The following is a 14,975-nucleotide window of genomic DNA, read 5'->3' on the forward strand; positions in this document are numbered from 1 at the left end:
GGGTGTGGTGGTGCACGCCTTTAATCCCAGCACTCGGGAGGCAGAGGCAGGCAGATTTCTGAGTTCGAGGCCAGCCTGGTCTACAAAGTGAGTTCCAGAACAGCCAGGGCTACACAGAGAAACCCTGTCTCGAAAACAACAACAACAACAACAAAAATGCTCTGACCTTCACCACACTCCTATGTGCGCGCGCGCGCACACACACACACACACACAGGTCCAACAAGCAAACAAAAACTCAACTGTTGATAAAATCATTCAGGTGACAAGCTTTAGGGTGGGGTGGGAAGCAAGGTGGCCCCGTGCCCCTGCTCAGATCTGCTCTGACATATCAGATCTACAGCCAAGTACTGTTTTTCTGCCCCAGACCCTAGAGGACACCAAGGAAAAGAAAAGACTGATTAGTCACTAGTCACCCATCCCTAGTACCCGTTGAGCCAAGAGAGGAGGGCATGGGCTTCCCGCACCAGCTCCACAGCAGCCTTGAGGACATCAGCCGGTGTCTCAGCACAGTTGCCCAGAGAGCCTTGGACCAAGCTTTGGAAGGCCTGGGTCCTTTCCAGCAGCCCCTGAGCCAGGCTCTGCAGGTTCTCTGTCTGTAGATTAGAGCCCTGCATCAAAAGAGGGAATATTACTGCATCTGCCCTGGCCGCCAGCCCACATGGGCAAACCCCTAAGCTGGTGGATGCTACCGCCAGTGTGGTCAGTGCTCACTCACCAGGGCCCGGAGCTGTTCCACCCCATCTAGAATGAGCTCCTGGTGGCCCAAAGGCCACACAGTCAGAGCCTCGAGGCTTTGGGGACAGAGCTGCAGCAGGTACTTCCCAGGCAGCTGCCAGTCCTCGAAGGGATAGTCCTGTAGGGCATCATCAAGGCCTGGAGCAGCAAGAGGTCAGCGTGAGGAAACAGGTGTCATTGTCATTCTGAGATTTTATTACATCAGAGCCCTTCCCTTCCTTCCTGTCCCTAATGACAACCCTGAGCCCCTGGCTGGGTTCTGCCCTTCTCACAACTGATGCTACTGAGGTGAAAACCATAGGCGACAGTGACTCTAGCATGTGTGTCCAACCTACCGACAGTGCCATCTACCAAACTCATGCTCAAACATCTTAACATATAGTGACCATCACACACAACAAACAGGGGCTACAGAGATGGCTCAGTGGTTAAGAGAACTTACTGTTCTTGCAGAGGACCCAGGTTCTGCTCCCAGCACCCACAGAGGAACTCACAACCATCTGACGGCACTCTCAAGGTGCACATACATACATGCAGGTAAAACACACACACATAAAATAAATAGAATGTAAAAATACATAAAATGGGAAGGCTAGAAGTGCCTGCTTCGACCCACGTATTTTAGATGATTGCTGGGCCACTCAGTCCAGAGTCAGGCAGCAAGCAGCAGCCATCACATTGCGGCCAGGCTGTCTACCATGACCTTACTTTGTGGGAGGCAATGTTTTGAGAACTTTACCCATAGTTGGGTATGGCTGCGGCGAATGCCTTTAATCCCAGCACTTGGAAAGAAGAGACAGGAGGATCCCCGAGTTCACAACCAGGGCTATACACAGAAACCCTGTCTCAACAAAACAAAACAAAACAAAACCACTTTACCCATCTGGCACCTTTGCTCTTCCCATTTCTAGAGGGTGGAGACCACCCATCATCGTCCCCGATACACTAATGCATACAGATGTAGCAGCTTGCTCATGCTTTGATGGAAAGCCTCCCATTTCAGGCCCGACTGCCATGGGGAATGTGTAGCCATCAGGTTCTCCTCCCCCATTTCTCCTGTGCCATGACAAGGGCTGGATTGGGAGTTCAGGAGCCAGGGTGGTCAATTTCATTCCCACGTTGAATGTGCTGGCCTGCCATCCTCCCTCCCAGAGGTCACAAACATTTGAGCAACGCAAGCTAGTCAGTCACACCACCATGGTCTCATTTTGACCGATTCATGAATAGAGAAACGGAGGCCTGTGGTCACCTTCCTGGTGAGCGGTAGTAGCCTGGGCCCCGGTGTGGGGGAGTCAGCCTGCTGCTCTCCTGTCTGCTCACACAGAAAAGGCCTGAGCAGGCTCCAGCTGCCCGCCCCCCCCCCCACGTCCCTCTGAGAGCCTCCACAACCCGTCCTGCAGCCACACGCCCTCATTTTTCCTGAGTCTGACTGTGTTTGTGACTCTTGGTCACCTGGGGAGTGATCTTCACTCCCGAGGGTGGAGCTGTGTCACCCCTTCAGTATGACTGGGGTTTCTGTTTCTCTTACTGCCAACCTCAGGCTGAGAAAATGACACCCAGGGCCGGCCCTGTTCCAAGACTGAACAAATCACTTCCTGGCTCTGTGTATGTTTCTACTTCTGAAAAATGGGCTTAATAGCTCACAGGGCCCTGGGGCACTGAGAAGATGAGGGAGATAAAGGGGGTGTGGGCCACTAGAGCCTCCTGTTTTGCTTACTTATCACCTCACCTGTCTGCCGCCACCCTGGCGGGCGCTAGAACACCCCCAAAGTCTGGGAAAGACCCCTTCCTGCATCTTGGGCCCTCCAGTGTCGCCTGGCCTGTTTCTGCCCTCACTGTGCCTGTATAGGGGACGCTGGTCGGCTGGTACAGGACAGACGCTCTATAAATACCTGTTGACTCATAGACTCCTTTTCCCTCCCTACTTTCTGGTCCAAGGGACACTGCACTAATACCCTTGAGCCCACCTCGCCCCTGCCCCTCCCGATTCACCAACCTCTCAGCCAAGCTGCCACCTTCCCGGGGGTCCAGGTCTCCACGGGTTCCATCCTGAGCTCTGCTTTAGCGTCCAGCCCCTGCAGGAATTTCCGCTCCCAGTCCGAGCCCGAGCCCGGAGGCCGCGGGGCTGGGCCAGAGCAGGCAGGGCGGGGCCGCTGCATACCTGGGCCCACGTGGCCAACCAGGTAAGGCAGTGCCACTGCCATTGGTCCACCGCCTGTCTTCCTCCTGCCCTGCCCCTCTGGCATCCTAGGGGTTTGGCAAGTAGGCAGTTGGACTCCTGGGCTGGCGCCAAGGGGTGTGTGACTCAGGCAGTCCGGAACTGGCATGGGATTCAACTCAAAACTGGCCTCACCAAGGAGGGAGGATCCCTATAAGTTTGACGTTAGCCGGGTCTACATAGTGAGTTCCAGGCTAGCCAGAGCTGTGCATCGAGACTTTGTCTCAAATATCCACAAAACAAAAAACAAACTGGGCTCATATCCCAGCCGAAAGGACCCTGACCTCTCAGCACCCCACCCCCACCCCCAAAAAGAGTACTTGGTGAATGGTTGGCGCAGAAGCAAAGCGCAGGACTAGCCCCTATCTACCCATCCCCGGGTCCCCGTGGTATCTATCTCATTCTCGCCATCTGGAGTTGTTGCACAGACAGCTGACCAGCCTTTCAATGCTCATTTCAGGGCATAACAGTCCTTGCTTCACGGGACATTTGCGAGCATCTGAACAAATGGTGGCGATAAATGACGTCATCTCAGGATTCTGAAGGCTGAGGCAGGTGGATGGCTCAACCTGGACTACAGAGCGAGCCCATTCCAAAACAAAACGAAAGAGCAGAAACTGAGTAAATAAAAGCTGCACCGTGGACTCTGCCCCTTTGACAACCTGTTGAGATTTTGATTAAGACTTGAATCAATTCAGTTATTACTTATTTTAGGGCACAAAGGACCTTTATTGGTTACCATTGTAAGTGAAGAGGAAGCACCCCAGCCATTCCCAAGACATTTGCAGATGTCAGCTGCCTCCTGAAAGCGCTTTTATTCTTGCTACAATTTTTGAGTTGCTTTTCATTCTTGCTATGTTGCTCAGACTGCTCTACAACTCAGGGGTTCCAGTGATTTTCCTACTTTAGTTCCCCTCCGCCCCCCCCCCCAATAGGGACCACAGTTTGCATCACAGTCAGTTAGAATGATGCCTTGTTTGTTTGTTTTTGTTTTGTTGTTTTGTTTTTGTTTTTTGTTTTATTTTGTTTTGTTTTTTGAGACAGGGTTTCTCTGTGTATCCCTGGCTGTCCTGGAACTCACTTTGTAGACCAGGCTGACCTCAAACTCAGAAATCCGCCTGCCTCTGCCTCCCAAGTGCTGAGATTAAAACCACGCCCGGCTTAGAATGATGCTCTTAAAAGCCCAAGCAACTGGGGCTGGGGAGATGGCCAACAGTTAAGAACAGGCAGAAAGAGAACCAGGTTCAATTCCTAGGACCCACATGTTGATTCACAACTGTCTGTAACTCCAGTTCCAGGGGATCTGATGCCCTCTTCTGCCCACCTCATGAACTGCATGAACATGGCACAACACAGGCAAACACCCATACTCCCAAATCTTTTATTTAAAAAAAAAAAAAAAAAAAAAGCACAGGGGCTGGAGAGATGGCTCACCGGTTAAGAGCACTGACTGCTCTTCTGGGTCCTAAGTTCAAATCCCAGAACCCACATAGTGGCTCACAACCATCTGTAATGGGATCTGATGCCCTCTTCTGGTGTGTCTGGAGACAGCTATAGTATACTCATATATAATAATAAATAAATAAATCTCTAGCCAGGCAATAGTGACACATGACCTGTCTTGAAAAAAAACAACAAAAAAAAAAAAAACAAAAAAAAAAAAAGGAAGAAAAGAAAAATCACAAAACAATGCTTAGAATTACACCAACAATTATAACGAGACACAAATCTGTGGCCAGGTGTGATGGTGCACACCTTAATCCCAGCACTCAGGAGGCAGAGGTAGGTAGGCTCTGTGAGTTCAAGTCAGTCTGGTCTACATTGTAAGTTCCAGTGCAGTCAGGACTGTGTAGCAACCCATTGATGCACCCTAATAAAAATTTTAATGTAAGCACGTAATATATTTTTTATTTATATTTAGTCTTAAAGAATACTGACTAGCATTGGAACACTTGTCTCCAAAAGCCCAGGGCTGCAGAGCTGGCGCAGTGTTAAGAGCCCTGACTGCTTTTCCAGGACCTGGGCTCAGTTCCTAGCACCCGCATGGCAGCTCAACTGTCTTTGACTCTAGTTCCAGGGATTCAATAATCGCTTCTGGCCTCTGAAGTAACCAGGGATGATAATGGTACACAGTCATACATGTAGGCAAACATACATATAAAATTTTCTCTTAAAATAACAAACCAAAACCTAAGACACAAATGTGTGATAGATACACTGAGGTACTTATTAATAAATAGCATTAGAAAAATTAAAATTAAATCTTACTTTTCAGTGGTATTAGGACATCATTTTTCTTTTTAAAGATTTATTTATATACACAGTGTTCTGCTTACATATATGCCTGCAGGCTAGAAGAAGACACCAGATCTCACTATAGATGGTTGCTGGGAATTGAACTCAGGACCTCTGGAAGAGCAGCCAGTGCTCTAACCTCTGAGCCACCTCCCCAGCCCCAGGGCATTTTTCATCTTAAATAAAAACATAAAACGGGGCCAACGAGATTGTTCTGTCAGTAACCCTGCCTGTCCCCAAGCCTGACAGCTGACTTCAATCTCTAGAACCCACATGAAGAGCTGAGTCCTACCTGTGGTTCTGTGACTGCCACACACACACACCACAGCATTCATGCATCCCAAGAATTTTAGTGTAATTAAGTATAGATTTTAAATATACCTAAGGAACACTAGCCAAGTATAGTGGGAACACCCCTTTAACTCCAGCACTTGGGAGAGGCAAGTGGATGTGAGTTTGAGACTAGCCTGGCCTACACAGTGAGTTCTAGGACAGCAGAACTACATAGACACTGCCTCAAAATAGGAGCATTAGAAGTCTGAGTGGTCTAACTCAGCACTTACTTTTTGTGGTGCTAGGAACTGAACTTCAGGCCTTACATGCTGGGCTCGTGCTCCAACACAACACACAACTGTGGGCTCAGCCCTCCTTTCACAGATTAATTAGCAAACAGCTCTAAGGTAGGGAATACAGACGTGACAGAGAAGTCTGGGTCAGCAGACTGAGAACAGGTAGTAGCCATTCGGTCATCCAAAGTCTAACAGACACAGAGGAACCTAACCAATGGCAGCTACATGACATCAGGGCCCAAGACAAAGAATGCCACCACATGGGGTTAAGAGTAGGCTAAGGGCCGGTCAGTGGTGGTGGAGCATGCCTTTAATCCCAGCACTTGGGAGGCAGGGGTAGGCGGATTTCTGAGTTCGAGGCCAGCATGGTCTACAGAGTGAGTTCCAGGACAGCCAGGGCTACACAGAGAAACTCTGTCTCAACAAACAAACAAACAAAGTAGGCTAAGGATCAGCAGTTTTGAATCAGTTGTAAACGGATTCTTCCTTTTTAGAGAGTCTTATGGACCCCAGATGGCTGGGGGCTCCCTGAATGTTGGAGGATGACAACAACCTTGACTTTTGGATCCTCCACCTGAATACTGGGGTATAGACATAACACACTACATTTGGCTTATGGGGTCCTTGAGATGGAAGCTCAGGGCTTCACACATGCCAGGCTTGAACTCTTGACAGGTCTGTCTTCCTTTTTCTTTTTTTTTCTCTTTTTCGAGACAGGGTTTCTCTGTGTAGCCCTGGCACTCACTCAGTAGACCAGGCTGGCCTCCAACTCAGAAATCCACCTGCCTCTGCCTCCCAAGTGCTGGGATTAAAGGCGTGCGCCACCACCGCCCTGCTTTCTTTCTTTCTTTTTTTTTTTTTTTTAAATTTATTTATTTATTATATGTAAGTACACTGTAGCTGTCTTCAGACATTCCAGAAGAGAGCGCCAGATCTCGTTGCGGATGGTTGTGAGCCACCATGTGGTTGCTGGGATTTGAACTCTGGACCTTCGGAAGAGCAGTCGGGTGCTCTTACCCACTGAGCCATCTCGCCAGCCCCCTGCTTTCTTTCTTAATTATACATAAGTACACTGTAGCTGACTTCTGACCCACCAGAAGAGGGTGTCAGATCTCAGGACCTTTGGAAGAGCAGTCAGTGCTCTTACCTGCTAAGTCATCTTGCCAGCCCCCGTATTCTTTTCTTTCTCTTCCTTCCTTCCTTTCTTTGTGTGTGTATATTGTTTTTGTTTGAGACAAAAGCTCATTACACAGCCCTGGCTGTCCTGGAACTCACTCTGTGGACCAGGCTGGCCTCAAACCCAAGAGATTTGCCTGCCTCTGCCTCCTGAGTGCTGGGATTAGAGTGTGCCATCATACCCAGCCAACACTCTTTTTTACGTAGTTTTCCTTTCTTAGGTTTTTGTTTGTTTGTTTGTTTGTTTGTTTTTGTGGTTCTGGGGATCTTTTGCAGAGCTTGCAAAGGACAGTATCACTGCACTAGAGCCCTCCCCATCACTGCACTGGAGCGCTCTTATTCTTTATTTAGATATTCCACATACTATTCTGAAAACTGTCCTTCCCCCCACCCCTTCATTTTCACAGAGAACAAAAAGCTAGGCATGCTGGCCTATACCTTTAATCTCAGCACTCTTTGTTTTTTGGATTTTGTTTTGTTTTTTCAAGACAGGGTTTCTCTGTGTAGCCCTGGCTGTCCTGGAACTCACTCTGTAGACCAGGCTGGTCTTAGACTCAGAAATCTGCCTACCTCTGCCTCCCAAGTGCTGGGATTAAAGGCGTGTACCACCACTGCCCGGCAATCTCAGCACTCTTGAGGCAGTGGCAGGTGGATCTCTGTTAAGTTCAAGACCAGCCTGATTTACATAGTGAGTTTCAGGACAACCAGGAGGCTATGTAGAAAAATCCTGTTTCAAAAAAAGAAAAAGCAAGAGATATCAAAATACATGCACACAGATAAATGTAGTTAAATTTTTTTAACATAACATTATAGACAGTTTAATGGCACAAGCAAACCTTTTTTCGTCATCCTCAAGCCCACAAGAGATGTTCTTGTGAGAACTCCATCTTTGGTTGGGGGATGGAGATGAAGTGTACCCTCCCACCAAGGTAGTTGAATTTACAGAACCCCAATGGCCAAGTGGCTAACAAGTCGTATAGCCTCTTTTGCTGAATGCTCACATCCGGTCCAGACCAGGGCTGAGGGAGGCTGCCCAGTACCTGATGGATGCCGGTACTCCTGGGCACTGTAAGGCAAGGCTTGGCCTACATGCCTGGCCTGGCCTCTCTGGTAAATGGGGGAGGAGCTGATATTCAGGCCTGATGCTGATCCCTCCTGACAGCTGCTTCGAAGGCTGGCAAGGCAGCAGCAGGCAGGGGGGGAAGGACCAGATTAAAAGATCCAGCCGCCCTGCCCCCTGCCAGACTAGGGTAAACCGGCATCGGGTGAGCATTCTCTGAGCACACAGTGCCCAGGCAAATAGGTCAGGGACCCCTATGCTCTGGTGTCCACTTCTTGGCACCCTGGGCGACACCCAGTCTTCATTTCTGTTCCCATTTCACAGGCCAACAGGGAGGACAGTGCCCCCACTATGAGATTTCGACGCCTGACTCCTGGCTACTTCCGGGTGCTACAGGTAAGGAAATCTACTGATCTCTTCCTCCCAACTTCCCGCAACGACACGTCTGATACCCCCAACAGTCAGGCTGTCACGTTCCCTGCTGCCTGACTGACTAGCCGGGACCCAGATGGGCAGTGAGGCGAGAAGGATTGGGGTGGAATCTCCCTGGGGCAGAAATGGCGCCTGCATCTTCTTTACCCAGCTGCGCCATCTTATACCCCTCTTCCTGCCTAGAAGCCTCAGATGACCCTTCACGTGCACCCTCTGTGCTCTCCCAGATGCAGGTGGCTGGGGAGCTGAAGGCAGAGCCCCGGAGTCCGCTGGTTGGGATTGTGGCTACATTGTTGGCTGTCCTCGGGTTAGGTGGCTCCTGCTATGCAGTATGGAAGATGGTGAAGCAGCGGCAACCATCACAGGACCCGTGATGAGGCAGGTAGCCTCTCGCCCAGGCTTGGAGGTAGGCGATTCAGGGAAGGGGGCTGCAATATCCGAATCCCACTTTTTTCCCCTTGGGGATTAGTCTCAGCCATCGCTAGATCCTACTCCCAAGTTTTACGCTGTACCTAGCTAGACTCCAGCCTAGATTCAAAGAAGCAGGCGGAGGATACCCATTCCAAAGCTGGACCTAGTAGGGAGTAGACATCTTGGCCCAGAAACCCCTGGTAAGGGAAGTTAGTATCGGAGGTGCGCCCTCTTGTCCAGGTCCTTTATTTTGGGCAGAACACCCGGAAGAGAGCATCTCCGCAAAGCGGAAATCCAAAATACACACTCTCAGCTTGCTGATGAACCACTGCCCATGGGCAGTTCCTCTGCCCTGCATCCTTAGGCCACTCAGGCGGACGTGTCCATCTCAGGGATCTCAGTGGACACTTCTGTGGGCACGCCCAGCCGCTGGGGTTGAACATACGAGCCCATGCCCGCTGCCCTCTCAGCTTCTTCCTGACTGTAGGGTTCGACACTCAGCTGCTTCAGCCTGGGAGAAAGAAGAGTAGGAGATCGGAGCTCACCGAGTGCAAACTCTTCCTGCATGGCACCCATCCACCAGTCCTCTTCTGACCCCTCCATACCTTTTCTTGTGGTCTTTGGATCGGAAGTGGGTCTTCAGGTTGGCTGAATCGATGAAGTACCTCCTGCAGGGATGTAGGGTGAGGGAAAGAGTGAAGGGGTGTGAGGTCTCTCAACACCTCCCTGGCCCTAGCTCGTTCCCAGACATCGGATTCTGAACCCGAAGTGATGAGAGGCGGGTTGACCCAGGGATCCCAAGACAGAACCTTCTAGCGGCTCGCGGCCCGGACCTCGCTGCCCCTGGCTGGTACCTCAGACCCTGCTCCTCCCCAGGCTGGACTCACGCGCAAGCCAGACAGCGATGCAGGCCGCCCCCTGGAAGGTCCGGGTCGGGCTCTGCGTCCCGCTCCGGCTTGGGCCGCGGGAGCCCCTGCGGCCTCAGCTCGCGATGAATCTCATCCAGGTCCGGCCGCCGCTTCTTGGCCTTCATCTGGCGGGCTAAGGAATGTGCTCGGTGCGCGCCGGTCCGCCGAGAGCGACCCATGATCAGAGAGAGAGAGACACACACACAAGACCAAGAAACGGGGAGTAGGGAAAAGACCCACACGTGTTGGCGCTTCCGGGCCGCCCAGTGACGTCACGAGAGGCCCGCCCAGGGGCGGAGCAGGATTGAACGGACTGCCTCTGATGACGTCACGGTCGGGTTGGCCGTTTGAGCGCCCCCAGATGGTCGTCGGTGATAGTGACTGGGCACTGGCGGGGCGTGAGCGGGCCTGAGGGAGCCGGTCCCACTATTCTGCCCGCCCCATCCTCACTTGCCAGTTTCCACACCCCGAATTTCAGTGGTAGGGGATGCTTTTAACGTCTCTGGACAGCACTGATGCTTGTGCCATGAATAAATTACTTCATAAATGAGAATTAGTGTGGAATCATGGATGGGTCACCCAGAGATACCCCTAGATTCAAACAAAGAGCCTTGTTCCCCTCACCTACCCCCCCCCCCACTGGCGTTTCATTTTACATCTCTCCTCTGTTCTCCCTCCCCCACTCTCAAACAAATTCCTGGGGCAAAAAGCGGAAAATTGTTTCACAAAGAATCTACCACCTAAGGGGTCTGTCCTTGAAGAGTGATCAGCTCTTCTACAAAAAGAGCTTTTTGTCTGTTGTTGGTTGGTTGGTTGGCTGCTTGCTTGCTTGGTTTTTCAGAACTGGGGTTGGTGTCCAGGGCTTCATATAATCCAGGCAGGCAGTCTAACAGAGGAGTTTGGGGTGGGGCACCACATCCCTAGCCCAAGAGGAAATGTCCCTAGAAGAAGCCCCCCACCTTTGCTTTCTTCCTTTATGCCCAGGGAGGGCTGGCAGGAAAGGGGGAAATGACCAAGAAATGGTGCCTCTGCTCATCTTGGCCTGGTGCCTCTCAGGCTGGCCAGAGCCAGCTCCACTATATGGGGGCAGAGGACCTCAGCAATAATTAAGCATTCTGGCTCTTTGGAACCAGTTGCCAGGAAACAGGGAGTGAGGCACGTGCATCCCTGGGGAGAACAGGTTTCTAGGCCAGACCCGCAGTGAAATGGAAGCCCAGGGTGCTGAGTGGAGGCCTGGGATCTTCCAACTCCAGCTTATGAGGACTGGGTAGACACAGGGTGGGACCCTGATGAGGACCCAGCTAGAATGGCAGAGATCACAGGATGCACAGGTCTGGCTCCTGGACTCAAGACTTTGAGTGGAAAACTTTTTCTACAGCTATTGAACCGCCATCAGTATTCCCGACTGCAGGCAGGAAAATGGACTCTCCAAAAAGCTGACTTTATTAACTTTGGCCAATTTGGGTCAAGACTTGGGGCTGAAATGGCACAAGCCTGCCCCAACCTCAGAATCAGTGGGATCAGGTTTACCTGCCTGGCACTGTGCCAGCTGAGGAGACTGGTGCATCTTTCATGAAGTCACCGGATCCCGGGGACAGGCTCTTGGTTCTTCCAAGTTTCTGGGACCAGAGCCACTGGTGCCCACTGAGCTACCAGCCTTCTGTGCCTGAGTGCCAGGTCCCTTTTCCCCTGCAGCCATGAACCAAGCCTTCTGGAAGACTTACAAGTCCAAAGTGCTACAGACGCTGAGTGGAGAATCTGAAGAGGACTTGGCAGAGGAGGTGGGTACTGTCTGTATTTTCTAGGCCAGACAGACAGACAGCCAGCCAAGGTAGGGGGCATAGAGAGCATTAAATAGTCTGGGGAAGAAGACAATTGTGGGTGGGCTTCCAAACAGCACAGCGCAGCGACAGAGATGTGCAAGAAAATGAAGGAGAGCTAAGGGCCATGAGAGAAGCAGCCGCTGACTCCAAGGATCTCAGGAGCTGCCATACGATAAAGATCGTTCCAACGCCAATACTGGCAGTAGACACAAAAGTACGTTACACTTTATACAGCTTTCTAGTGGACAAAGTTAAGCCAAAGTGGGATCGCTTGCCTGCAGAGTACTGAGCTCCTGTTTATGGCAGTAGGGAGTGGCTCTCACCCTCTGCGGACCACAGCATCTGATGAAAGCCATACTTAGGCCGTACTTGGTTGTGAGGGAGAAGGCAAAAAGGACTTTGAAACTAAGACCGTTTACGTCTAGTAGTTGTGATAAATGGCGGTTACATAAATAGATGAGACAGGGGGCAGGGACGAGCCCAGCGAGGGGGTGGATAAGCCTATGACTGGACAGGTGCGTGTCCAAGGCTGGCTTCCTGTGGATGTGTCGGCAAGAGAATGCTACAGTTAGTGTCTCTGTGGACAGTCTGCTGCAGATGTGAACTGGACTTAGTGAGTTTCCATGCATGTGTGTTTTGAGCAGAATTCTGTACCTGCATGCTTTCATGTGGGCATTTCCGGGAGCTACGTTTGGTTGGTAGAGACATTTGGAGGGCTGTGCCTAAGTCTCTGTTTAGCCAGCTTCCTGCAGGAGAGGACACAGGAATGAATTGCTTAGCCTCATGAGTGCTCTTGCCCGGGTGCCTGGACTGCACACCCGTGTGTATACAGGGGGAGAGGTCTAACCACAAAGATGCATGTGTGTCTGTAGTAGCACACGTAGTGTGCCGTTGTTTAAGGTTTCGAGTTCGATCAAATGTGTTTGGCAGTGGGCAGATGTAGGTGCTCAAGGGTATCTGCAGAGATTTACCATGCAGCCTTGCATATGTGAGCAGAAGCATGATGGAGAGATGCGTGTGCCTGCAGGCATTCCTGTGGGCTCCAGTGGAGATGCAGGGTGTGCGGGAGATGCGCTTCTATGGTACATAGGCTGCCTAGTGATGGTTAGCAATGGGGCTCCTCTCATGCTTGGGGTTGGGGGTGTCTTGTGTCCCAGAGGGAGAGGCCCGCCTTGGTGGAGTCTGAGAAGGCAGAACCCACGGAGGAGACGTTCAACCCCATGTCACAGCTGGCCCGTAGGGTGAGTCTGACAGTCTCCCGTTCAAGCCTTGGAAGCCTGGCAGAGGCTGTGGTGAAGCCCTGGAGGCTGGTCCATTCCTGACGCCTAGTTCTCTCCTCCCAGGTTCAGGGGGTTGGGGTGAAAGGCTGGCTGACAATGTCATCTCTGTTTAACAAAGAAGACGAGGACAAACTGCTGCCACCAGAACCGTGTGCTGATCAGTATGTGTGTCCTTAGGGGGCAGGGCTGGAAGGGTCCTAGGATCTCTCTTCTACCTCTGTCCCAATCCTGTAAAGCTTTAGCCCCGGGCTGATACAGCAGGCCTATGAAGGAGATGAGGTTAGATCTCTTGGAACTGAGGTAAAGGGAAGTCCTTATGGGTGGCTCCTCCTCTTCCTGAGGACAGCCATCTCCCTAGAACCCAGGACAGCAGAGAAGACCTTCCTGGGTGCTTGTGAAGAAGGGTGGTCTAGATGATAAACCCTCACCTTCCAAAGCAGCTTGTCACCAGCGTAGATTCCTCTTTTGGTTCTCTTGGTGCCTGTGGAGGCCTGAGGATCCCTGAGGAGCCCAAAGTACAATAGTTTGGAAGGTTTATAAGGTCTTTGATATTGGGAACAGACTCAGGGCTTCATTTCCAACTGGCTTTGGTTTCTCACACACACACAGCCCATCTGCCTCCTTTCAGTCCTGCGCACCCACCCACCACACTCCCTTTTTCCCTAGGACACCCATCCATTAGTCTTGCCTCAGGGATCCTGCCCACCTCTTCCCCACCTTCCAGTCCCAGTTCTCTGAGGACTTTTCCAGAGGCAAGGCTCCTTCTTCAGCCTTATCACCCCTCCTTGACAGCCCTTCCCCGCATCGACTCCCCCCTAACTCCTCTTCTATCTATCTGTGCCAGGATTTCTTCCACTTTTCCTAGAGTCTAACCACTTTGCTCACTTGGCTCTCTCCCCACACGGGGGGGGGGGGGGGGGGGGGGGGTGTCCCTCCTATAGGACCCAAACAAGCCCACCCCAACAGGCTCTCCCTTCTCCTCTCAGAGTCCCTCTCTGGCTTTCCAGACCTGGCTTGTTGGCCTATCCTCTCTGCACCAGAGTCAACGCTCCAAACTCCTGACTGCTCCATCCAAACTCTGGGATCCCGGTTCTCCTCTGCCCAGCCCTCTCACCTCTCCTGATCCTGTCTCCCTCTACCTCCCCTTGCTTTCCAGGCCCTGACCTTGCCCCGACTCCCTTGGCTTCGCTGTTTGTCTTTCCTTCTGTCCACTGCCCCTCTCTGGGACCCTGGGCCATCCTGCTGACCCCCTGTCTCTCCTGCAGCCCGCTGGCTGCGCCCCCTTCCTCGCAGGCGGCCACAGCTGAGACCGAGCCGCGCGGACCAGGATTCTGGGACGCGTTCGCCAGCAGGTGGCAGCAGCAGCAGCAGGCGGCGGCGTCCATGCTGCGCGGCGTGGAGACGGCCGCGGAGAGGGACCCTGAGCCGCAGGACAAGCCTGCCGAGGAGGCTACCGAGTGCCCCGAGACACGGGAGGCGGATCCAGCGGCAGGCTTCAAGTGGGGTTTCCTCACCCACAAACTGGCAGAGATGAGGGTGAAGGCCGCGCCCAAGGGCGACTAGCTGGCCCGCCTCGCTGGTGCCCCTTCTTCCCTACCTCTCATAAAATCGTCTGGATTGACACTCAGTGTAACTGCGTAATTTTTTTCAGACATCAGGAAAAGCTACTTTTAGGTGGGCGACCTCGTGGGTGGGTGGGGGCGTCTGGCTAAAGGGTTCTTTAGCCAAGAAGAGTGTTCTTTGTGCCAAGGCGCTCCAGTTGACAGGATTTAAGGTGAGACTTTGCAGAAAGCCCTCGAGGACAGACTCCACGTCCCTGTCCAGCTTCATTTCATTCAGCAAACCCTGCTGGTTGCCCAACAGCATACGCGAAAACGAAATGCACGAAAATGCTGGACTAACAAGATAGCTCTCTACCAGCGGATCCCATACAAAGTTTTGTTGAGGCGCAAAACCCGTGGGAGCTCAGGGGACATGGGGGATTTGGGGACAGTTTCCTGGATAAGAATGCAGAGTTGGGGAAGGAAATCAGAGCTGAGGGAGGATAATCTTGAACAAAGGCTTT

General features: G+C 51.9%; 3 protein-coding genes and 1 long non-coding RNA gene across 4 annotated transcripts in view; 2 read left to right on the top strand and 2 right to left on the bottom strand.

The window, feature by feature from the left end:
* The window catches only part of Cnksr1 (connector enhancer of kinase suppressor of Ras 1), a 10,532-nt gene extending 7,657 nt beyond the window's left edge, over positions 1–2,875 (bottom strand). The window contains exons 1-3 of the mRNA XM_029476404.1: positions 2,735–2,875; positions 719–876; positions 430–611 (exon numbers count right to left, since the gene is read on the bottom strand). Coding sequence (XP_029332264.1) covers positions 430–611; positions 719–876; positions 2,735–2,786 — 392 coding nt within the window. The 5' untranslated portion in view covers positions 2,787–2,875. The remainder of the gene's footprint in view (positions 1–429; positions 612–718; positions 877–2,734) is intronic.
* Positions 2,876–7,777: 4,902 nt separating this feature from the next.
* Znf593 (zinc finger protein 593) lies at positions 7,778–10,073 on the bottom strand. Its single transcript, XM_021160630.2, has 3 exons — positions 9,787–10,073; positions 9,505–9,567; positions 7,778–9,410 (listed from the first exon to the last, which is right to left on the bottom strand). Exons 1-3 carry the CDS (start codon positions 9,984–9,986, stop codon positions 9,269–9,271), a joined length of 405 nt encoding a protein of 134 aa, XP_021016289.1. The 5' UTR covers positions 9,987–10,073; the 3' UTR covers positions 7,778–9,268.
* LOC110292942 lies at positions 8,239–10,360 on the top strand. Its single transcript, XR_003836408.1, has 5 exons — positions 8,239–8,299; positions 8,381–8,452; positions 8,716–8,894; positions 9,387–9,582; positions 9,906–10,360. It is a non-coding gene; the product is annotated as an uncharacterized LOC110292942 (long non-coding RNA).
* A 1,060-nt stretch (positions 10,361–11,420) lies between these two features.
* On the top strand, positions 11,421–14,492 carry C4H1orf232 (chromosome 4 C1orf232 homolog). Its single transcript, XM_029475728.1, has 4 exons — positions 11,421–11,588; positions 12,788–12,871; positions 12,974–13,071; positions 14,176–14,492. Exons 1-4 carry the CDS (start codon positions 11,505–11,507, stop codon positions 14,471–14,473), a joined length of 564 nt encoding a protein of 187 aa, XP_029331588.1. The 5' UTR covers positions 11,421–11,504; the 3' UTR covers positions 14,474–14,492.
* The last annotated feature ends 483 nt before the right edge of the window (positions 14,493–14,975 follow it).

This window comes from Mus caroli, chromosome 4, assembly GCF_900094665.2.
Source record: "Mus caroli chromosome 4, CAROLI_EIJ_v1.1, whole genome shotgun sequence".
NCBI lineage: Eukaryota > Metazoa > Chordata > Mammalia > Rodentia > Muridae > Mus > Mus caroli.